The sequence below is a fragment of the Acanthisitta chloris genome, unplaced genomic scaffold (assembly GCF_000695815.1).
Source record: "Acanthisitta chloris isolate BGI_N310 unplaced genomic scaffold, ASM69581v1 scaffold10373, whole genome shotgun sequence".
NCBI classification, from domain to species: domain Eukaryota; kingdom Metazoa; phylum Chordata; class Aves; order Passeriformes; family Acanthisittidae; genus Acanthisitta; species Acanthisitta chloris.
In genome coordinates this window covers 1-24,181 of record NW_008663231.1, presented here as the reverse complement: position 1 = coordinate 24,181, position 24,181 = coordinate 1, and the positions used below count along the sequence as shown (strand labels likewise).

Here is a 24,181-nt window from a genome sequence, read left to right as displayed (position 1 = left end):
GGGCTTTGAAATGTCCTTTAAAGTATGTGGCTGCACTGTTTTAAATAATCTCTGCTGGGAGCTGCTTCCATGCCTCAGTCGGTGCATGTGTGCTCTTTTTCAGAGTAGTATCCCAGGTTAAACAAGCAGCTTTTGGAGGACTTGCTGGGTAGTGGCTAACCTGAACACTGGGTTGTGGAGTCACATTCTCTGAAGAGCCTGTTTCATTTTCTTTTCTCCCATTATCGTCCAGCAGAAGGAAATTACACTGGGAAGAGTGAAGGAGCATCCTTGGAGGGAGGGAGGAGAGACAACTGCATGCATGGAATATGGTGCGAGTAGGTTTGCTGCTTTGGCTACTCACAACCCTTCTCTTTTCCCTTCTCAGCAATGGTACCAGCATGATCTCGTTGATCATTCCTCCCAAAGACCAGATCTCGCGAGTGGCAAAAATGCTAGCGGATGAGTTTGGCACTGCCTCCAACATTAAGTCCCGAGTGAATCGCCTTTCAGTGCTGGGAGCCATTACATCTGTACAGCAAAGACTGAAACTCTATAACAAAGGTAACTCCTAGCTTGTATGGATCCTGGCACACTTCCCTTTCTTGGAAGCAGCCTTAAATTCCTGCACTATGCAGTTTTCTGCTAATCAAATCTGTTGGCCTGTGCTGCTGTTTTGCACTGATATTCCAGGTATGTTGCCCTTGGATGGCTTCTTCAGGGGTGGACTTTGGGACTAGAGTAGTAAGGTGGTCCTTGCCTTTAATCAGCAGGCTCATGATCCTGTCCTTAGGTGTGTTCACTCTGCTACACTTGGCCAGATTTAAGAGCTGTTTATTCTGCAATAGTTCGTTTGCATTGGTGATCTTCCATCAGGCTGAAACTTCTGTATGCATTATGCATGGCACTGTGCAGCTGCCATCACTTTGGGAGGGAGCTGATGCAGGCACTGGGAGAGTTCATTGTTACTGCCTTTACGCTGGCACATGGCCTTCCTTGGGATGGTCACTCTGTAAATCACTGTGTAAGGACTAGGAAAGCCTCACGGCACTGGTCTGCCTTTTTCTGGATGCCATGAGCTTGCAGGCTCATGGGTTAAACAGACAGGTGCATGTTCTTGCAGCTCTGCTGCAAGTCTTTCCATCATATCTATGTTTTCCATTGGTAGAGCTCTGGAGGGAATGAGGTGGGGGAAAAGGGAAAGTAAAAAGCTTGAACTTGAATTTCAACTCTACTCTTAAGTCTCAAGGCCTGGCAGTTAGTTTTTGATGGGAACAGTTTGACATATTTCTGAGTGACCCAAAACTGCCTTGTGTTGTTTATAGTACCTCCAAATGGTCTGGTTGTTTACTGTGGAACAATTGTGACAGAAGAAGGAAAAGAGAAGAAAGTCAACATTGACTTCGAACCTTTCAAACCAATCAATACGTCGTTGTATTTGTGTGACAACAAATTCCACACAGAGGTAAGAGCTCCCCTATTGCATAGCCAAAGTCAGCCTGCTGTGCTGGGCTTACTGGAACAACTCTTGGTGTGCTTGGGCCTGTAGAACAGCAGGCTTTGAGGAACACGTCCTCTGGTGAGGCCACTGGATGGCTTGTGACTGCCCAGAAATGTGTGATGCTTGCTGAAAGCTCTTGAGATGTTGTCCAGCTCTTGCCACAGCTGATGTCCTGGGCCAGCCCCTAAATCTGAGTGTGTGGAACCCACAGACATGAGCTTCTATCTGTAACTCAAGACAGGGTGGTTTTTCCTTAGCTGTAGAGGCCCATAGGTCTTATTCCAAGCCAGGCCTTCAAGTAATGCCAAGCTAACATCAGTGTTGCCAGTCTTGATATCAAATGTGTTAACTGAGACCCTTGATGGAAAACTGGCATGAGCCTAATCAGTCTGTGGTAAAGTGGGATTACTTTTATCCAACATTTAATTATCTTAGTTAAAGGAGTGGTTTGAGGCATATTTAAAGTAATGTGGATTATAGTAGTCAGTTTATTGCCTCTCAGTCTGTTTTGGCTCTGGCAGGTGCAGAGGTCTCAGTCTTTGTAGTAGGTGACTGACAGATGCTTATGCCAATGGCATTTACCATGTGGACTGAGACTTAATTGCCTGTTGTCAAACCCATGTGACAGGGATTTGACAGGTCCTTCAGTGATGTAGTTCTGCTTGTTCGTGTGGGTGTTTGGAGATCTTTTCCATAACTGGATTTCAAAGAGTAGGAGCACAGGAAGGAAAGGTATGCTTGTTGCACAGGTGAGGCACATCCCTGGTGTTTGTCTCCCCACAAAATATGAAATCCCAACATGTCTGTGGTCTACCAGGAATAACAAAACTGTGCACAGCGACAGGTCTGCAGTTCTGCTGAGTCCATGTGTCCACGGTCAATTGAAAGCAAGGGGTAAATAAGAGGATTCAGCGGAGAGCCAGAGATGGTCAAGCTAGGGGAGGTGTTTGTCCCTGCCACTGCTGGCAGAGGGACAGTGGGGGGTTGCCTTCTGCCCTGTCAGGAAAGGGATTAATTTGGTCTCCTCTGCAGCTCCTGCCTCAGGGCACTGATTCAATACAGAAGTGCCCAGCAGGCTGTTCCCAGGAGGCAGCTCTAAATACACTGCTGGTGTGTGGCATTGCTCAGCAAGAGAGTGGCAGTGACCTGAGAGGAATCTGTGGTAATTGCTGCTCCCGATGATGTGATTACTGACAGCACCTCCCTCCGTGTGCTCTCTGCTCTCCCCTTGGAGTCTGTGATCAATGTGATTACTGACAGCACCTCCCTCCATGTGCTCTGTGCTCTCCCCTTGGAGTCTGTGATAATTTTATTGGGTACTGCCTGCGCTGCAGAACCCAGTGGCGCTGTAGAAGCCTACTGTGTGCTCTCCTGAGCAAGGAGGTGAAGTGAGCACTGAAGCCTGGGTTTGTCTGTCTCTTTGGTTGTGGATCCCTGCGTTTAACCCAGAGGTTCCCCCAACATGCACCTTGAGCTAACAGGGCAGCTGGTTCAGGACATCCACAGATTTCCTAGGAAAGTGAACATGTGTGAAGGGGCAGGAAAAGCAGGTGATCTTCACCTTTAGGCTAGAGCTGCAAAGAGGAAACTTGGTCCAGGCTGAAGGAACAGGATAAAAGCAATAGTCTCTTTTTGGTGCTTGATAGGTGGAACAATGGAATTGGTGACACAGAACTAATAAAGGGAGACAGAGAATCACTGATCATGGGTATTGTATTAACATAAGAGGGAATTAAGAACATTAGAGCTGTAGTCATCTGCTGCCTAGCAAGAGTATCTGATAAGATTTCCTCTGGATATTTTATTGCCTGTGTGAAACTGAAGTAACTTCCCGAGGGGATATGAGCCCTGGTGTGTGTGTCTGAGGGGTAGGATTTACAATTTTGATACCTTGGCTGGAGCACTCATTCCAGTCACAAGCTTTGCTTGGCTCTGTCCCAGTTAAATAGATTGCAATGTAATATGCCACTTCCTCCTCTCATTCATCCTGCTGCTGAGGAATTAATACAGAATACTTATTTTGGCCAGGAGATTCCATTAAACCTTAGCCTCTGTTTCTTTTAAGCTTGAAGACTGAGGACTTGGTTGTGTGGATTTTGGAAGAAGATGGCTGATGGTTTTTATCCTTTCCGTTCAGCCCAGTGATCAGGCTGGCAGGCAGCTGAAGGTCCTGCACACTAAACCAGCACCATCACTCTCAGTATTAAAGCAGTGACTTAAAGCAATCTGGAGGTTGACAAGTTCTCCATCCTACTGATGTGGTTTTGCCAGGCAGAAAGAGGATTCTGGCTATTACTTCTTTTGGGGCATGTATAAGTGAGCAGGAGTGTGTGTGTTTGTCTGTGCTGGATGTTTCTACCCAGTCAGGCAGCCCTTGAGGGAACAGTAGCTTACAGATTGCCTCAAAGTAATGCAGAGTTCGGGTGCTTGTGCATGTCCCACAGCACCAGCAGCAGGGCTGGGCTGGAAGCTGGACAACAGCAACTCAAACCCCTGGATACTACTCAAAGCTTTAGTTGTTGGTCAGCTTAAATGACCTGATGGGATGAATTGTGCTGCCTTCTTTAAAGGGAAGAAAATTGAAAGATAACTTAATTTTTTAGCAAATGTATGGCTATCTTCTCTATAGCCAGTTACGCACCGGACAATTATTGCTGCTGTTACTTGTGCCCTGTAAAGCAGAATCTGCCACAGCCACTGTAGATTTCATCATTCTGCCTCTGAGACTTGAAGTCAGCAGGTGCAGAAACCAGTGATTGTGGTAGAGGCAAGTTGAGAGGCTGTGTGAGCGCTCTGGTGCAAAACTGAACTGACAGTGAACTGACCAAGTTCTGCTTTCCTGGCTGGAATGCTAGGAAAATAAATCTTCCAGTTGTGCCAGCCAGAGAGGTACTGCAGCCTCATAGAGGTGTGATCTGTTTCATTTCATGTTTTCAAGAGCCCATCTCTAGGGTTTGGCTGTTACCCCTGGCTGTGACCTCAGGTGAGGAACTGGCAAGGCGGGGAAATAGTGATCAAAATTAAGCTTGAGTTTCCTTTGTGCTCTTGTCAGTGTTGTCTGAGACAGGATTATATATGGAAGATATTCTTCCCTGTGAGGGTGTGGAGGCACTGGCACAGGTTCCCCAGAGAAGCTGTGGCTGCTCCATCCCTGGAAGTTTTCAAGGCCAAACTGGATGGGGCTTGGAGCATCCTGGGCTGGTGGAGGGAGTCCCTGTCCATGGCAGGAGGTGGAACTGGATGAACTTTAAGCTCCCTTTCAACACAAACCAGTCTGGGGTTCTGTGATTCTGTAGTGGTCTGGGACAGTCACAACTCCTGAATCTGCTGCTCTTCCTCTAATTTCTTCATAAAAAAATAGCAATGGCCATCTATGGAACCAAAATTGGTTGATGTGTACTGTTTCTGGTGGCCTGTCTGAGCCAGGGTCCCGAGCACTGCTTCTCACTGACACCTGCTCTCTTTTCCAGGCCCTTACAGCACTGCTCTCCGACGACAGCAAGTTTGGCTTTATTGTAATAGATGGTAGTGGGGCACTCTTTGGAACTCTTCAAGGAAACACACGAGAAGTCCTGCACAAATTCACTGTGGATCTTCCAAAGAAGCATGGTAATGCACTAGTCTGTCTCTAGACTGTTGGCAGCAGCATGTCCTGGGGTGGGATGTGAGGCTGAAATCAGGGAACTTGGCCTGTAGGGGTTTAGCTCTACTCAAGTTTTTGCTGCCTTGGAATCTGACAGCAAAGCCTCTAGTCTGAGCCTTCTGTCAGAATTAATGAGTCACAGTAATATGCGGTTGATCTTAAAGTGACACTTTTTATTTCTCAGTGTATTTGACCCTTTACTTGGTTATAGAACAATTTGAACTTAATATTACTAGTGCAAGTAGTAATCCCTCTTGGTATAGTCCTAAAGTTTGCATCTGATGGTGTGGCTTGCAAACCACAGTGATGAGCAAGGAGCTCTTCCCTGCAAGAAGCACAGAAGTATCATGGAGCAAGGAAAATTCAAGTTCTAGTTTATGATGCTGTGTTGCAGCCAGCTGCTGGTGAATTCAGCAAATTGTGGTTACCTGCTCCTGGCTTACTGTCCTTTGTAGAGTAGGATGAGACAAAATGCAATAGAAACCTCTTCCCCCAGTAAAATGGTGCAGCAGAGGCTGCTGGGCTGCACTGCACCAGCAGGATGTGAGGCCGTGGAACAAAAGAAAGGGCTCCTAATGAAGGTACAGGACATGGAGAATGTGCACACCTTCTACAGAGGTGAGTCTATTTATAAAGAAAAGAAAATCAATATATTTTCCTCTGTGGGATGTGTGGAGAGAAATGTTTTGCTATGAATGAACCCTCTTTATTCTGACTGTTCCATTAGTGCCCCTGGCGTGGCAGGTGGCAAGCGAATTCTGAAGGTTGCAGCTGCACTTGGCTTTGGTTATTCAGGGCCCAGTTGGGGCCATGTTCTAATAACCTTCCTGGAGTGAAATGCTTCCAGGTGACTGCCTCACTTCTGCTCTGTGGTGCAGGTAGAGGAGGTCAGTCTGCCTTGCGTTTCGCTCGTTTGAGGATGGAGAAGCGACACAACTATGTGCGGAAGGTGGCAGAGACAGCTGTGCAGCTCTTCATCTCTGGGGACAAGGTGAACGTGGCTGGGCTCGTTTTAGCTGGATCAGCTGATTTCAAAACTGAATTAAGTCAGTCTGATATGTTTGATCAGGTGAGTGGCCTTGTTTGAGCAAAGCGCAAATGCTTAAGCTGTCAGTAGTAACATGGTGATCTTGGCGGGAGCTCTAATATGCTCCTTGGAAGGAATGTAGCTTTGGGTTCTGAAGTGATTTGATCAAAACTAAAAATCTGATGTATCCAAAGAGGTCTCATGTTCCTAATACCTCCTGCAAGGAGCGAAGATCTCCTTTTCTTAAAACACTGCTAATGAAGAGAAGGTTGCATGAGGACCTCATAGCAACCTTCCAGTATCTGAAGTGGCTCCAGGGAAGCTGGAGAGGGACTCTTTTAGGAACTGGAGACAGTGGCACAGGTTGCCCAGGGAGGCTGTGGCTGCCCCAACCCTGGCAGTGTTCAAAGCCAGGTTGGCTAAAGCCTTAAGCAGCCTGGTCTGGTGAGAGGTGTCCCTGCCCAGGGCAGGATGATGTGTAAGGTCAGTTCCAGCTCCTTAACATGCTGTAAAACTAAGAAGAAACCTGTCCTCCTTGGTTTGGAACTGGCATTCATGCTCTTTGTGTTGCCACAGCTAAAGTAGAAGCTTTATTGCAATTAAACTCCTGTAAACCTAATCTCAATATTGTGCCTTCAGAGGTGCCTCTGACTCGGGGCTGGTGCCCCCAGGTAAAGCACAGCAGATGACTGCAGTAACTGGTGCCAGGCCCAGACTCTCAGGGCAGGTCCTGCTCTGTAACAAATGTTTTTTCATGTCTCCTCTTTCCTTTGTTCAGCGGTTGCAATCCAAAGTGCTCAAACTAGTTGACATTTCATATGGAGGAGAAAATGGGTTCAATCAAGCAATCGAATTGTCAACTGAGGTCCTCTCCAATGTGAAATTCATCCAGGAGAAGAAACTAATAGGTATGTGACTGCATGTGCAGCCTCCTGAGCCAGATGGGTGAGACTGACTGTGCTGGTCCTGCTCTGGACCTCCTGGGCTGCCTTCGTGTGTTGCCCCAGCCCTGCTATGCTGGCTGAGCTGGGCAGAGCCTGATTTTTAGTGATTCTCTGGATTTACCTGGACACCTCAAATGCTGGGGTGTGGGAGCTTTTGTTGTTTTTTTCCCCACCAGACTTCTTGGACCTCCTCTCTCCTTCAGAGATCACCTCAGTTCCAGGCCTTCTGGTGACAGTTGTCTTTTCCAGTTTCTTCTCACATTCGAGTCAAGCTTGTTTTACAATCTATGTGCCATGACCAGCGTTGGTGACAGTCTCTCTCTTTTTGTACCTTGGCTGCAGGACGATACTTCGACGAAATCAGCCAGGACACGGGGAAGTACTGTTTTGGCGTGGAAGATACACTAAAAGCTTTGGAAATGGGAGCAGTAGAGATACTGATAGTCTATGAAAACCTGGATATAATGAGATATGTCCTGCACTGCCAAGGCACAGAGGGTAGGTAGTGCTTTGGGAGACTGAAAGGTCCTTGAGGGTTTAACACCAGAACTGTCTCACTGGGATAGGTTACGCTGGAGGAACTCCCACAGGAGATCTGATCACAGGGATGTTGTGTAGGGAGGTCACTCACCTGCAGCTTCCCAGCTCCTCTGGGGGAAAGAGGTTCCACTGCAGTGCTGGGGTGGCAGCTTGTCACAGGCCAGCATGAACCTGCCTGCCAGCTGTGTAAGTGGTCCCAGAGGGGAGACTTGACCCTTATGGCCAGAAGTATAATCCTTATTGACTACAGACAAACCCTACACCTACAGAAGGACCTCACCCTCTTTTTGTGTTGGCCCCACAGCTGCTCTCTGCTGCTATGGCCGGTTTGGTGTCTTGAAGAGCTCCAGTCAGTGCCAGTGACCAGACCCTCTGTGTTGTAATTGCTGGCTGTTGTCAAGCTCTTTCTGCCTTTAACCTGCATCTGGTAGCCTTATACAACCTAATACCACTTTTTCCCTTTGTAGAGGAGAAGATCCTGTATTTGACACCAGAGCAAGAGAAGGATAAATCCCACTTCACAGATAAGGAGGTATTTCAACTTTGGGGCTTGTGGGTTTGTCCTCAGTGTACTGGTGCAGCATTCTGAACATCTGGGCTTAGTTTGTCAGAAGTGCGTGAGCATGATGACCTTCTGGCACTCAGATGAGACTTCAGGACAGCAACCTGTGGCTCTTCCTGTTCACCTTCAGTGTAACCCCTGGATTCTAGACTTGCTTTTCTCCAGTCTTCCCTGCTGCCAATTCCAAGGGTGTGTAAATGGGTTGATTTGACAGGGAATACGGGGACTTCAGCCACCATCAGACCATCTACTGCAGGAGTTTGGTAGGCACCATGCCACATGCAGGCCAAGGTCCAAAACCATTGCTCTCTGCTTACTGTGCAGATTTGGTCAATGCAGAACCACTGTGAGGTTAGAAATCACGACATGGATTTAAGTGCAAGGGAGTGTTCACTTCTAGATATGTTTGAAGTGTGGATCTGTCATTCACTGCCTGTGAGTTTCCTGCCTGTGCAGGTCAGAAAGCCCTGATGGGGCAGGGGGTCTGTGTTACTGCCCTGGCAGCCAGGAGGGACATCAGTGTCCTGGGGAGCATCAGGCCCAGCGTCTCTGGTGGGCGAGGGAGGAGATTGTCCCCTCTGCTCTGCTCTAAAGCAGTCTCCTTTCAAGTCCTGGGGACAGTTTGGTGTGTCACAATATCAGAATGATTTGAAGCTGTTACAGTGTGTCCAGATGAGGGATGGGACGATGGGGAAGGGCCTAGAAGAGCGACATGAGTAGTGGCTGAGGGCACTTGGCTTCTTCAGCTGGAGAAGAGGAGACTGAGGTCAGAGCTCACCATGATCTGCAGCTTCCTCACAAGGGACATTGCAGGGGCAGCACCATTGATGTCACAATATCAGAATGATTTGAAGCTGTTACAGTGTGTCCAGATGAGGGATGGGACGATGGGGAAGGGCCTAGAAGAGCGACATGAGTAGTGGCTGAGGGCACTTGGCTTCTTCAGCTGGAGAAGAGGAGACTGAGGTCAGAGCTCACCATGATCTGCAGCTTCCTCACAAGGGACATTGCAGGGGCAGCACCATTGATGCTCTGCTCTCTGTGAGCCAGGACCCAACCCAAGGGAACAGCTGGAGCGAGGGGTAGATTGGATATTAGGGAAAGGTTCTTCCCCCAGAGGTGTTTGGGCACTGAACAGCTCCCCAGGGCAGTGGTAACAGCCTCAAGCCTGACAGAGCTCAAGGAGTGTTTGGCCAATGCTCTCAGGCACAGGGTGGATTGTTGGGGTGTCCTGTGGAGGGCAGGAGTTAGATCCTTCCATCTCACGATACTCAGTGATTCTGTGATTACTTTGCAGAGTGAGTTGGGCAGAAAAGTCTGTCCCTTGCCAAAAGGGTGGTCACCTCTGAGTTCTGCCAGGGGTGGCCATTAGCCCCCAGGGGGGAATCGCCAATTCCTTCTGTGCACAGAAGGTTTACAATGTAATGTGCAATGATGTGTTTCTATGCCCATAATCATCTGATCTTCTACATCCAAGACTGTGTTTTCTGCCTCTGAACTTGCAGGGATCAGTGTTTCTGGCTGGAAGCAGTGCTTGTTGGATGAGTGGGGCTGAAATATTTGCAGGGTGTAGAGCAAGCCTAAAGGAACAGTGCAAACCAGGGGTGTAGCATGAGGTGGCACTTGAGCAGAAGAATAAACAAGGCATTTTCTCTCTTACTTCTGCACTAAATTCCTTATGGGAGAGGCCCAAAACAAGGCCTGTTGGTGTTTAATTTTGCAGCACCAGGAGCCTCCTGCTTGTGCCAGCACTTGTCTGACACAGTTGTGTCAGGGATGCCTCTTGCACTGCGAAGCTTCCTGAGGAGCCATGAAGGCTGCTGTCCCTCTTAGGACTGACAGAACTGTGGTGATGTTCAAGCCAAAGCCATCTTGTGGTGTGAATTTCCTCAATCCCAAACGTGCAGTGACCGTAACAGTTTGTATTATTCATTTCTCCCTTCCAATGTCTCCACAGACTGGGCAGGAACATGAACTGATAGAAAGTATGCCCCTCCTGGAGTGGTTTGCAAACAACTACAAGAAATTTGGAGCAACATTGGAAATTGTTACAGACAAATCACAGGAAGGATCTCAATTTGTGAAAGGATTTGGAGGAATTGGAGGTAAACTGCAAGGGAAAAATGTCTTTTTTAGTGGTCGATTGGATAGTCTGGTGCCAACATGAGTGGGATTAATCTTGCTGCTATTAGCCGTGAAATTGGTTCAAGAAACAATTGTGTTCACCAGGGATGTACAGGTGAATTCATTCCATATGCAACTGTCACTATCCAACCATGTGCTCTGGGATGGCCCTGCTTGAGCAGGGAGGTGGGACCAGATGACCCACTGTGGTCCCTTCCAACCTAACTGATTCTGTGATTGTGTCCCTCAATCCCTTTGTCCTCCAGGGTGCTCAAAGGGAGGGTTGACATGCTTTCTAGCTGTTGGGTTTCGGAAGGGCTGTGAGTTGCCTCACTGTCTCTGCACAGCTGTTTGGTGGCAGCCTATGCCCTGCTGTGTACAAGGAGGGTCTCACAAACCCCAGCCCAGTTCCTGAAGCAGTTGGATTTCTGTTACTCATCTCCCAGACCTTCCCTGTACTTTGCTGTTCAGCCTTCCCCTTATTTTCAAAGTAAAAGTATTTTTAGTCCAAATTCATGGAGCAATGAGACTTCTGACAGGCTTCAGTCTTCCTCTTGAGCTCACTGACCAGCTCTAGCCAAGTCTGGCACAAGTGCTTCAGTCTGACCAGAATAATTGGCAGAGGAGAGCAAACCCACCTGCTGTGTTCCTTGTTCTGCCCAGGTTAGGGATTCCAGGACAATGCCAGTGCTGCTTTCCTGGTAAAGCAGCTGTGCCTCTGGCTGTGCTTAGGTGGATGGATGTAAACCAGAAATGAGAGTATTGTAAAGAGCAACTTTTAGGGCCCAGAGAACACCAGATGTAAGGAAACAAGCTTGGATTGTTTGGCTACATAAGGAGTTTCTAAGTTCTCAGAGTTTGGAGTTCCTGGAGTCTTTCATTCTCTGCCAGATCCAGCCTCTCTTTATGGTGCTGCTGTGCCTTGGACACTTGAAAGGAAATACTCCTTAAAAATGCCCTTTGCCTCGGTACATGTTTCCAGGGGTACAGGCTTCCCAGAACCCTGGATTGGTGTTCGGAGTGGGAAGAGTCCAGGAAGACAGCAACTAGACCCTGCTTTTACTGCATTGTAAAAGTAACTTCAGTGCCAGCTGCATTCAGGCCTTTGGGCAGCCACATTGGAACTAGTGATCTGCTACTGGTAGTTCTGGGCAGATACAGCCCTAGAAGAACTTAACAGGAAAAATTTCTTCCCTGTGAGGTGCTGAGGCACTGGCACAGGTTGCCCAGAGCAACTGTGGTTGTCTCGTCCCTGGAAGTGCTCCAGGCCAGGTTGGATGGGGCTTGGAGCAACTTCAGCTAGTGGAAGGTGTCGCTGCCCATGGCAGGGGGTGGAATGAGATGAGCTTTAAGGCCCTTTCCAACCCAAACCAGTCTGTGATCCTGTCGTATGATTCTGGAATAGGCTCAGCTGTTCCAGGAGGAAGCTGGGCCGCTGGGTACTGCTTCCTTTTGGCAGTGAATGCCATGTGGCACCTTTGACTGCAGCTGCATGTCTGCTCTGAGCCCTCGGCCTGAGCCTGGGCTGGCTCCTGAGCATGAGCTGAGAAACTCCGATGTGCAGACAGGGCTGGGGAAACTGGGTAACTGCCTTTGTAGCTCTGGGAATTCTGCAGAAGCTAAAGCCTGTTGTTTTTGCCAGGTATCTTGCGGTACCGAGTGGACTTCCAGGGAATGGAATACCAAGGAGGAGATGATGAATTTTTTGACCTCGATGACTACTAGGTAGTCGACCTGGGTCCGGCAACACGTGCCTCACCCCTCCAGCATCCAACCCAAGGAGCAAACTCATGGTGGAAAACACAACAGATCCCTGCCTTAGAATTGGAACATTTCCAGAACTTGATCCACAAACATTGGATTAAAAAAAGCAAAACCCTACACTTTGATTTGTCATAGTGTCAGTACAGCAGCAAACTACTAAGTTCCTATATGCCACTTTGGACTAATTTAAAAAGAATCCCAGTTTTTACTTTTACTCAATGGTGAAATTGGTTGCTCTTGTATTTTATGGAAATGATTTTTTTTAACCTTCATGATACATTAACTGCTGTAAACTTCTTCCTTCAAAAATTAATAGAAGTAAGATCCTACTGGTTTGTTTCTTTACACTTTGATTGGAGAAATCAATTGCTGCATTTTGCAGCGCTGTGACCCATTTACATGGCATTCTCAGCTTAGACTGCAGAAGAAATGCAACAAGGTTGGAGCTGTTATTCTCTTCAAAACCTTGAGAAGGCACTGACCTGAGTGCTAGTTTATAATGTGTGGCTTGCAAATTCTGGTGGTTTGAGGAGGCTCACCAGCCAAACGTGCTTTAATCTATTTGCAGAAACACTGCTCTTAGAAACTAGGAAATGCACTTCATGGATTGCAATGGAAATGCTGCTGAAGTCTTGAGTTTAATTTGGATCTGAGCAGTGCAGCCTTCAGGAATTTATTAATTTTTTTTCAGTCTTGATAAAAATAAAGGTGAGATTTCAGTGGAGTAAGGTACACTTGGCTTTTTGTTCCTCAGTCAGTTTTTCTTTTTGCTTTAGGACTGCGTAAGGTTTCCTTGATTATGTGAATTTGAGCCCACAGTTCTGTAATAAAAGTGGGTGTTTTGCAGGAATACTGAGTGAAGGCTGAACCCTTAGTGACGGGTGTGGAACATTTGGCACCAGTGTGTGGAGTGCTGGCACAGCCCCTGGGGACACCCGTGTCGCAGCACTGAGGCAGTCTGTCCCCTGAGTCTGATGTGCCCTGCATGGGTTATACCTCTGGCTGCTCTCTGTACTGCCTGCTCCAGGCCATAGTCCCACCTGCTGGCACTGGCTCCAGTTTTGGGGGATCCTGTAGCTGAGGGGAATGTTGGCACAAGGTCAGGCACACGTCCTGCTCCTTCCCAGGGGCTCCAGGTGCTGCCCCAGGCTCTGCCATGGCCGTGCCTGGGTCGTATGCCAGCAGCTCCTGTTCCAAGCTGCATATCTGCCTCTTTTCCTACAGGCCTGGGTCACTTGAACGGAGCAGGAACTTGTCTTAACATTTCTGCCATGCTGTTCTTTGAGTTCCAAAATTCGTGTCCTTGTGAGCAGTATGATTGGTGTCCCTGGTTCCTAACCTGGCAGGTTCTCACATTCAAGCTGGAATCTCACGGAAGGTGGGACTGGGTCTGCCATAGATGTACCCAGACCCAGGTCTGAGCACACCTGTGGCGCTCACAGTGGTATGTTCTGGATTTTGCCATTGTAAATGGGTCTAATGTGACATGACAAGACCACAACAATTGGATGTAAATTTACATTTTTGAATATACTGCTTGTTGTTTCACATGATACATTAGGGTATGCAGCTCCTTTTTGTAGTTTTTATTTTTACTATTTAAGTTTGGAAATGATGCCAAATTTTTGTATTTCTTTAATCAATGTGTTCTCTTCAGTGATATATATTGCATTATATATTGATGTGTATATCAATATATACTGATATGTATTACACTTAGGCAAACACGTTCAACGGGGGTGGAAATTCCTAGCCTTCGCATACTATATAGCCTCTGCAGAGAGATCCCAAGCAGTGGTATCTTGGTGTTGTGATGTACAGAAATGGAGAAGAGTATTAAACCATATTTAAGAGTATAGTACGGACTCTTGGTTTATTTTCTTTAGTTCAGGGAACACCTTTGTACTCCCATCTCAGTGCCAGCTTCAGGTCAGTGCTGGAGTTTGGAGACAGCAGGTGTGTTTCTCTCTGGACATGTCTTCCCTCTGTCCTGGGCACTGGTGAGTCATCTCAAGTTCTGTGTCCAGTTCTGGGCCCCTCACTGCAAGGGAGACATGGAGGGGCTGAGCGTGTGGGAGAGAAGGGAATGGAGCTGGGGAAGGATCTAGAGAGGAAGCCACATGTGGAGTGGCTTAGGAGCTGGAGGGACTCAGCCTGGAGAAAAGGCAGCTCAGGGGTGACCTGATGACTCTACAACTCCCTGACAAGAGGTTGGAGCCAGGTGGGGTCAGGCTCTGCTCCCAGGGAACAAGGGACAGTATGAGAGCAAATGGCCTCAAGCTGTGCCAGGGGAGGTTCAGATTGGACATCAGGAGGAATTTCTTACTGAAAGGGCTGTCAGGCATTGGAAGGGGCTGCCCAGGGAGGTGGTGGAGTCACTGTCCCTGGAGGTGTTAGGGAATGACTGGATGTGGCACTCGGTGCTCTGGTCTCGTTGACAAGGTGGCGATGGATCACAGCTTGGACTCAATGGTCTTGGAGGTTTTTCCCAACCCTAGTGATTCTGTGCTTCTCCAGAACACTCAGTTGCTATTTTAAGCTGTAGCTTAAAACTGTGACTTCAGAAGGGAGGGAAAAATCCAATAACCCGAGTCCAAAGGCAGTTATGCCATGAGTGTTACCTGAGGCAGATGGAGAATACCCTGCAGGTGCACAAACCTGCCCTTCATACTCCAGTCACAGAACACCTGGCCATTTATTTTAAGAAGCCTTTTCTACCCCACCTGTTGGTGTGAGACAAACCCAGACAGAAGCATACGTGCTCTGTGGCCTGCCCTGCTGCCTCTGGTTTCCCTTATGGCCACCCCACCTCTCCGTGACTGCCCAGAGAGCACCTGCCTCCTACCCCAGCTGGGAAGGAGGTATGTAAAAAGACATAATTAATATCTGGAAGGTTAAGGGATGCTTTAATCACCTTTCAGCTGGTGTTGCTTGGCTGTAGAGAGCCTTCCTTGCCCTCCTCAGGTCTCTGATACAGAAATTATGGAATTGTGACATTTCTGCTGGAGCTGAAATAATGATGCACAAATCTCCTGCTCTCTGTGACCTAGGGACAGAGAGCTGTTCACCATTCAGCTTCTGGTGCAATTAAAAGCATTAAACTGAGGTTAGCACTAAGTGAAAAATATGAGTCCCATTGGTCAGCACTGTCAGGGAGAAGGTGCTGCTAGCAGCAAACTGCCCCTGCAGTCGCCCTGCTTGGTGTAACCAGGCATGTGCACATGTATTGCTCGAAAAAACGCAAATATTTCTCAGTTGACCCATTATTGGCAGCACCAGAAAACCTGGTTTTTGCTTTCCAGTTTTGCATTCCAAGGGGAAAAGGAGGAGGAGGCGAAGCCTGGCTGCTGTGCAGGGCTGCCCAGAGCTGCCTCCTTTGGTGTCACAGGTGCTCCACACCAGACATGCTTGGAAGCTGCTGTTTCCTCACTAATCTTCTTGGCTGATTCTCCTGTCTCTTCCCCGTCACGTTTCAGAGAGAAAACACAAGTGTGTTGGCCACATGTGCTGGAGTCCCTGGGACGCTTCAGCTGCCTGTGGAGGTACTTACACCTGGAACTCCCCCGGAGGCACCTTATCCTGAGGAAGCCACTGGAGAGAGACGTGGTGAAACTGTTTTCTTCCTTACAGCTGCCAAGATCAGGTCGCTGGGTCCCCTTAGCCCCTCATACAGCTGTTCTGTTGCAGCCTGGCTTGTGTTCCAGTTGTGCTTGGGTTGTTCCATATCTAAAAGTGCTGATTTCAAGCCTTTTTTCACACTGAAGATTGCAGAGCATCAGGTGAGTTCTTCCTGCTGTGTAAAGGTTAGCAGCACCTGGCAGTGCTCCCAGCTGGGAGCTTTGACTACTGCCCTCAGCACACCAAGTGCTGCAACATGGAATTGGGAAAGGAGTTCTGTAGGGCCGAGTTTGGGCACTTCAGCCACAAGCAGTTAGAGGCTGCAGGTTTGGGAGCCAGGCAGGATGGCTTCCCACATGCCTGCTGGACCCTGGGCTTGGGAAATAGCTATTTCCCTGGAAGGGATCTGATTTTGATTAGCTGGAATCAAGAGAATAAAGAAAGTGTTGCTTCCATCCAGTATGTCACATGGAGCTGCTTCTGTGCTTCTCGGAGAGGTTCAGAGCACACCCCAAGGGTCCTGCCCATGTGTGCACCTGAGCTGGGGTGCAGCAAGGAGGCTCCGCTGCAGTGCTTGGAGTGCATCGTCAGCTCCTGCTGCCTGCCTGAGTGCATTGCTTTTACTTTTGCCAAAGGGCTTCAGCTCATCTAAATGCTTCAGCTGCCTGTGCCTCATGCCCTCAGCAATCCCTGCTCATTTTTGCGTTTCACATAGTGAACCCACCCTGCTCTCACTGCATTCCCTGTTCAGTTTAAGTTGGCACCAAGCGCTCAGATATTCTGATAATGCTCTTTTTCAACACTACTTTTTGTCTGGCTGTAATTAAAGCCAGAATTTGCCCTTTCTAAGTTGTTATTTTGGGAGCTGGAGCTCAGCCTGTGCCGTTGTTGCTCGCGGGCTGCGAATGCCATTGTCCTGGGCAGCCGAGCACAGTCGGTGGCGCTGGGAGGCAGCTCTGGAATTTCACTTGGCTATTTTTAGTCAGTGGTGAAAAATTGTGCTTCCAACACTTTTGGATTGTTGTCAGTGCTTAAATAAATCAAAGGGCAAATCCTGGCTTCTTGCTAATGAGCAGGAGGAGGAGGTGACCTGGAGCTGCTGCAGAGGCTGAGCTGGGGACAGGTGAAGTGGGGGGAAGGCCCCAGCTCTGCCTGGCTGGGATGGGGCTGTGAGGGGTGGGACATCACTGCCCTGCCACAGCCACTGCACTTTGTGCAGGTGTTCCTTGGCCACTGCTGTGGTGGGGTGGCTCATGGCTCCTTGCTCTTCTCCCTGTGCCTCTTTCGATGCTGGTCCCCCCCACTTCCCTCTGCCTCCACTTGGCTCTGCCGTAGCTGTGGCTCCAGGGCTGTGCTCTGTGTGCTGGTCTGCTCTCCCCAGAGCTGCCACAGTGGCCACCCTGGACATGGCAGCTGTTGGACAGCCGGGACTGGGGGACAGGAGCTCCTGAAGGACACTGTGTGTAAGTCCAGGGGGCTGAATGTCAAACTGTCCTCTGTGGGACTCTTCCCTTCAACCCCAAGCCCCTCCAGAGCTGTAAGACAAAAACAGTTTCTAACACAGTTTCTTCTTTTTAATGCCAGGGCAGGAGTCTCCTGAGAAGCTGGTTCACCAGTTTGGCCACCAAGTTTCTGCACTGGCACAAAAATCTCCTGTCTGGGAGTGGGATCCTCACAGCTGAGTTTCCTTGCCTTGGCATTCCCTGTTGTGTGCTTAGAGAGTCCCAGGTGGCTGCATTTTTGATTTCCCTCCCTGAGCTTTGACTTCAGGACTTGGTTGAAATGGGGAGGCCTTCCAGTTGGCTTGATTGAGGCTCCCAGTATCCTCCAGTTACCTAAGAGCTGCTCTGCACATCTCCCCAGACCCCACAGCCCTGTGGAGGTAAGAGGGTGCCAAGGGCAATAGCTCCTGGAAGGACATGCCAGTGTTGCTGGGCACATCTGGGCTGTTCAGCTGCCAGAACAGCTAGGCTGGCTCCAGGATAGCCTCATGTGAGAAAATGGGAGAAACAGGGGATGGCAATGGCTTCTGTGCACTGGGGACACTGTGGCTCACTGCGCCACTCCTGCTGTTATCCACCCTGAAGTGCTCACACTGTGCCCTCGCCCTGTCCCTGTTCCCAAACCCCCGAGGCACAAGTCCAAGGGGGATGTCGCAGCCCGTGAAGCCTCAAGCCCTGAATAGGGCTGGTGGTCTCCAGCATGCTGCAGTGTTCACATGGGCACTGACCACTCTCCTGGCTGCTCCTCTGGGGCTGTCTGCCCTGTGCTGAGGTTTGCCTGGGTTTGGAGGTGGAGGGGATGCTCTGAGCATCTGAGCGTGGGGCCTTGTGCCATGCTGGGAAGGAGCTGTGCCCCCATGGCACCAAGGGGGCTTTCCCTGTGCCTGAGCAAGGGGGCTGCAGGCAGAGGAGCTTTCCCAGGCTCACAGACTCCCTCTGCTTCTCCTTTGCTCCTTTCACAGGAGCTGCTTTCAGCCCAGGTTGCAGTAATTCAGTAGAAAAGCTCCTGAATGCTCCTGTGTTGCTGCCCACACTGCTCCTTCAGCCTCTCTGTGAGTGCTCAGGATGTGTTGTACGGCCAAGCTGAGCCACCTACCAGTCCAGCTCACTGAAGGGTGTTTATCCTTTGGGTTTGGGAAAAGGCATTGCCATTGCCACATCTGTAACCTTCTGCTTGTGCCTCTCGCATGAGCACTTCCCCCCACGTGCAGACACGTTAAAGCTCCGTCACGTCTCCTCTCCATCTTCGCTTCTCCAGACTAAACAAACCAGCTCCTGGGTCCTTCCCCAGGGATCAGGATCCTGGCTGCATGCCTGCTTCAGCCCTTCCCACTGCCAGGGGCCGGGCATAGCGCCCGGACCAGGCACAGGGCACACCTGCTTCTTGGCTGTGGTGGGTTTGGGATGGTTTGCAGGAGGACACTGACTTGGGGACGGGTGTGCAGGAAGGACACGCAGAGCACAGACCTCAGGATTACCCCCGATGGGGTTCTCATAGGCACATCCAAATTTACCCAAAATAGCAGAGAAGTTTGTATTATTTAAGGACAGAGGAGATGGAGGCAGCAACTTGCCTGAGAGCTTTAAGTGTGCAAAAAAGCTGTTTTCCAGTGAAGAAAATGGAAACTGTAGAGGAAATAAGTGGCAGAAGAGGGAAGAATGGCTAGTCCCAGCTGGGCACTGCTGTAGCTGAATGCTGTCCTTCAGAACACTTTGAAGGCTGCAGATGTCCCCAGTGGTGGGGGACACCATGGTGGGATCCCCAGCCACGCTCGTGCTGCTGGTGTGTGGCTGAGATGGAGGTGCATTACCTCCTGCATCCTCTTGCTTTCTTCCTGGTGCCTCTGACTGGGCCAGGGATGGGACACCACAGCCCTTGCTGCTGCCTGTTTTGTTAGTCTTGGCCTTTCAGCATAGCATGTGGCTCCCACAGCCCCCAGGGTGCTCCTCTGGGCTGAGCCTGGATGGTGCAGAGGAGGCCATCAAAAAGATCAGAGGTACAGAGCACCTTTCCTATGGAAAGGCTGAGAGAGTTGAGATTTTTCAGCCTGGAGAAAGCTCCAGGATGATCTAATTGTGGCCTGCTAGGACCTGAAGTTGCGACGAGAAAGATGGAGAGAAGGATTATTCACAAGGACCTGGAGTGCCAGGACAAGGGGGAATGGCTTCACACTGACAGAGAGTAGGGTCAGATGGGATATTGGGGAGGAATTGTTCTCTGTGAGGGTGCTGGGGCATTGACACAGGTTGCCCAGAGAAGCTGTGGCTGCTCCATCCCTGGGAGTGTTCAGGGCCAGGTTGGATGGGGCTTGGAGCAACCTGGGCTGGGGGAAAGTGTCTCTGCGCGTGGCAGGGGGTGGGACTGGCTGGTCTGTAAAGTCCCTTCCAACCCAAACCATTTGGGGTCTGACCATTAGGGGTGATGGCCCTGAGGCTGGGAGGCAGCTGTGGGAGCCAGCCTGTTTCAGATATGGTTTATTACAAATTTGTTGTGTTTTTCTCATAATAATCCAAAACTGACACTATCTAAACTCTTCCCACCTTGTAAATATCCTTCTGAATTGTATGAAGTGATGTTTTTTTAGTAGTTTTCATGTAACAGGCAATTTGACTCCATGTTTGAGACCAAGTCCTCTTGTACTAGGGAGGATTATACTACTGACTTCATCTGCCTGTGTGTGCCAAGAGCAGCTACATGCTGGTTTCTTACATCTGAGAGAGAGTTTCTGGCTTTTGGGGAGACCTGAGGAGTAGTGCATCTCGTCTGACCTGGGTGAGCAGTGGTCTGTGAGCAGAGGACAAGAGGGTCTGTGGAGCAGCATTAAGTGGTGATCCTGTGGGGTCCAGATGTTAATCCACACTTTAGAACATGATCTTTTGCTTCCCTAATCTTTAAACTAGAAAATCATGTCCTGCTTTATCCCATGGGATGTCAGCCGTGTGAAAGCAGCTCACATGGAGCCGCAGTCCTGAGTCACTGAACACGGGCACTGCAGCCCTCTCACTGCCCACACCTGCTTCTCCTCCACCTTCCTTAGCTCCAAATCTTTATCCACAGAACAAAGCCACAGGAAAGAAACTTGTGGGACTAGATCCCATGCTTGGGGGTGTGAGTTGAGTGTTGGGTGAGTGCCCTGTGCCCCACCACCCCAGTGCCAGGAGTGCTGTGCCCATGTCCTTGTGAGCAGAGTCTGTGTGAGAAGCAGCCCTGGCCCGTCTGGGACAGCCAGGAATCTGCTCATGGATCTGTACCAGATCTTTAAAAACCCCCTCAAACCTAGTGTCAGCTCATTTTGGCTACAAAATATTTCTTTGAAGGAAGGATAAATGTTTTCATGCTGCAAGTGCAGTCATCCCCGCCTGAACAAGAATGTTTATTTATATCTTACTCCTACCAGCTGGAAGTTCGATAATTATTCTTCCAGCAGGAGCATTTGGAATGTATCTGCCCTTGCTTTTTTCGCGCTCTCACTTCTTACTGGCCATTGAGTAACTCCTGATCTCTATCCAAACAGCCAAATAAACATTGTAAGATCCAATATGAGAGTTTTAGTGAGCAGACTGTGTTAGGTTGGGGATTTCAGGGAGGCATCTGAAATTTGGGAAATGGATACCCACCGAGCTGCTGGAGGATTTGAGCAGCTGACTCCCACCAGCCTCAGAGCAAACTCCAGGGATTGTGTCACTTTGTCACTGCCTGGATCTTTTGCTTTTGTTTTTACCTTCCTGCAGCCTTGCTGGGTCAGACGTGGGACTGGGGGCAGCAGCTGTGCCTGTGGGCTCAGAGGAGCCTGTCTGGGAGGCATCTGTGGCCAATTGTTCTTATCCTTGTCCCATGGGTGTGTCCCAAAGGCAGCTCTGAAATAAGGAACAAACTGCCAGGATGATTGCCATTTGCCTGGGCTATCTGAGGCCTAAAAAAATTGCAGGAAATGGATGCAGGCTTAGAAATAGTTCACTTGATTATCCAGAAAAGATGTCGTGAGACAAATCAGATGGTGTCAGTCCTAATACCGTGCCCAGGTGCACTGTGGTGCGGGTCCACTGCAGCATGAGCCACAGACACACCCGTCTCTCTGGGAATAGAGACTGGAAGAGATCAGGGAGCAAATCCTTCTGCGGGACAATGAACATACAGAACACATAGACTTAAAATGATTGCCAAGCTTCAGTAGAGTCAGCCCAGGGGTGATGGTGTGGGTTGGGGCTGCATTCTGGTGCATCCCCAGCTCATCAGGGCAGCCTGAGCCCAGGCAGACGTGGTGCCCACAGCTTTCAAGGCAGTGCCAGTCTGGAGACCCACATCACAGGCTTTCCAAGGTTTTTTTAAACACAGGACTACTTTGGGTTTGATGCAGTGAGACTGACATCAACCTCAGTGAATTCTTGCCCTGTTGCACAACATGGAACTACCTCCAGTTCATTGGTGCTGGGACTTTCCCTCTTCCACTTCCCCCTCATCCTCATCCTCAGAGGAAAACTGGCAGAGCAAGTTCTCTTGGGCTCAAACTGCCCCACCACCCCGGTGTGCTTCCACCTGAACAAGTCATCATTAGCCCTAATTACCAGCTCTGTCCCTGCCTGGCTGATGTGCAGATGTGTGACGGATCTGTCACACAGGCAGGGAGGAATTACTGATACAGCCTTGTCTTAATAGGGCACACGCCCAGAGACTTCTCCTCAAATTACTGCAGTGTGTGTGGATCATGGAGTCATGCAAATACTGTGCTTGAATCATAGAATCATGGAATCATTAAGGTTGGAAAAGGCCTCCAAGATCAAGTCCAGCCTTTGACTGACCACTGCCTTGTCAACTAGAACAGAGCACTATGCCACGTCCAGTCATTCCTTGAACACTTCCAGGGATGGTGACTCCTTGAACACCATTTCAGTGAAGAAATTCTTCTTGATGTCTATCTTGAACCTCCCCTGGAACAGCTTGAGGCCATTTCTTCTCATCCTGTTACTACTACTGGCAGCAGAGCCTGATCTCACCTGGCTGCGTCTCCTGTCAGGGAGTTGCAGAGAGCGAGAAGGTCTCCCCTGAGCCTCCTTTTCGCCAGGCTGAGCCTCCCCAGCTCCCTCAGCCACTCCTCGTATGATTTACTCTCTCCCAGTGGGTTTGTATCTCAGAATAAATTTATCAAAAAACTGTTTTTTCATCCATCTTACAAACCTTGGACATGCCTCTCAGTCCTCAAAAGGTCTTAAGTTACAAGTTGCTCAGAAACAATTTTGATGTACAGACACAGGGATCAATATCCCCTCTATTGCTTTTATTGGTGCTCAGCACTATAGCCAAAACATCTGGGTTTTTTACAATGCTTTCCTTAATTAATTTCAACATTTTTATCTTTCTCTCATATCACAGGAATTTTTTTCCACGCAATTAAAAACACATTACAGGAACTCTAGTTGCAGCTGACACATGCTGCTGCAACGTCCATCGCTGCCATGCATCGACCATCCACACTGCCAGAACGAGGCCATGGATTTATTCCTTCTGCAAATAAATGGAAGAATTTTCCCCTTTTTATCCTTTTTTTCTCTTTTTCATTTTTCCCTCTTCTTCTCTGCCCTGGCAGTCCTCTCCATAGTCAGAATGTCAGCCTGGCTGTACAGCTGTACTTGGGAGAGCAGCAAGAGCATTGTGCTTGTCAGCAAATCTCTCCCCTGCGTATATTTAGACTGAGACATGCTGAATTTTTACTTTGGTGCCACAAACAAATATCTGCTGCTGTGGTTGATCTCCAGAGCAAAGTGATTACAAAGAGGGCAGAAGCAAGCTGGATTTTGTCCCACCTCATTCTCAGTGACACCTCTGTGAGCTTGCCAAGGCCTGTGGCGTTACACAATGGGTATAATTTGACCTGCAAGTTGTTATAGGTCGTGATGTGAAGGTGGAAGGAATTCAGGTCGCTGCCAGCACAGTGTCCAGGTTTGACAGGAAAAGCCCTTGGATGGTTTCTCATATGGAAATGGAGTGTGTTTGGATGAGGGTCAGGGGGTGCTCACACAGCCCAAGCTGACATGGGCACTCCTGTGAATTTGGGTTTCATGGCCCCTGGGGCAGTGGCATGTTTGGTGCTGGCTTTGTCCAGAAAAATGTAAACAGGCTCATCGAAGTCTCACTCCCAGTCTCTGAGCACCAGCAGCTGTTTGACAGCAAGGGAGACTTGCAGCTATTGCGTTACCTTTCAAATGCTGTGAAAGGAGTTTAGACCTCATGGTAGGTATTCTCCTAAGCAATTTTGAATGGATCAGAGAAATTTCTGCTGACATAAATGTCCTGTGAAGCAGGTGTGCTGCCAGTAAGAGAGGACTTTGCCCCATTTCCATTTGTTCATCATAGAATTTTAGGGGTTGGAATGGACCTCATCTAGTCCCAACCCGTCCTCTGCACTGGGCAGGGACACCTCCCCACTAGATCAGGTTGCTCAAGGCTTCATTCAACCTGGTTTTGGCATCCTCCATCTCTTCACCACTTGGCAGAGGCTGAAACAGGTAATGGGGAAAAAATGCTTAGCGGGAAGCTCCGAGTCCATTTTCATGGCAAGCCCCAGTGTTGTGCTGTCACACCACATTGCTTCTTAGGACAGTTTGGCTTTCAATTTCCAATGCCTGTCTCTGCATTCGGTCCTCGCTGTGCCATCGGGTGGCATTCTGCACGCTCGTGGTCCCCAGAGCAGCTCGCTGTCACCTCTCCTGCACTCGCTCCATGCCTCCCTGCGTGGATGGCAGGGAAGGATGGGACACGCCACAGCTCCTAAAGGGCCAAACGGCTGCTTATGGCCAAGATAAACTCGATGCGAACCTGCGCCGCGTGTTTCCATGCCTCTTCGCGACCACAGCCCGTTCGTACAGGCTTTCGTGTCCTTTTTGCATGCTGCCCTTTCTGAGTTCACCCCACCTGAACTGGGAGTCTCCTCCGGCAAAGGGCCACGGGCTATTTTCCGGACCCCGAGCGCGCTGTCGGT

At 49.3% G+C, this 24,181-nt stretch overlaps 1 protein-coding gene across 1 annotated transcript; it reads left to right on the top strand.

Annotated features, from left to right (window-relative positions):
* The first annotated feature begins 373 nt into the window (after positions 1-373).
* On the top strand, positions 374-12,808 carry ETF1 (eukaryotic translation termination factor 1). The gene is made up of 9 exons (XM_009070916.1): positions 374-543; positions 1,305-1,444; positions 4,951-5,089; positions 6,002-6,192; positions 6,929-7,058; positions 7,437-7,592; positions 8,102-8,166; positions 10,154-10,301; positions 11,963-12,808. Exons 1-9 carry the CDS (start codon positions 381-383, stop codon positions 12,043-12,045), a joined length of 1,215 nt encoding a protein of 404 aa, XP_009069164.1. The 5' UTR covers positions 374-380; the 3' UTR covers positions 12,046-12,808.
* Positions 12,809-24,181: the final 11,373 nt, after the last annotated feature.

What these genes read in the sequence shown, in the direction of transcription:
- ETF1 (XM_009070916.1), top strand. Translation starts at nt 381, where the DNA reads ATGATCTCGTTGATCATTCCTCCCAAAGACCAGATCTCGCGAGTGGCA. An exon ending in ACTGAAACTCTATAACAAAG is followed by an intron (nt 544 to 1,304) that starts GTAACTCCTAGC and finishes TGTTGTTTATAG; the next exon opens with TACCTCCAAATGGTCTGGTT. An exon ending in GGATCTTCCAAAGAAGCATG is followed by an intron (nt 5,090 to 6,001) that starts GTAATGCACTAG and finishes TCTGTGGTGCAG; the next exon opens with GTAGAGGAGGTCAGTCTGCC.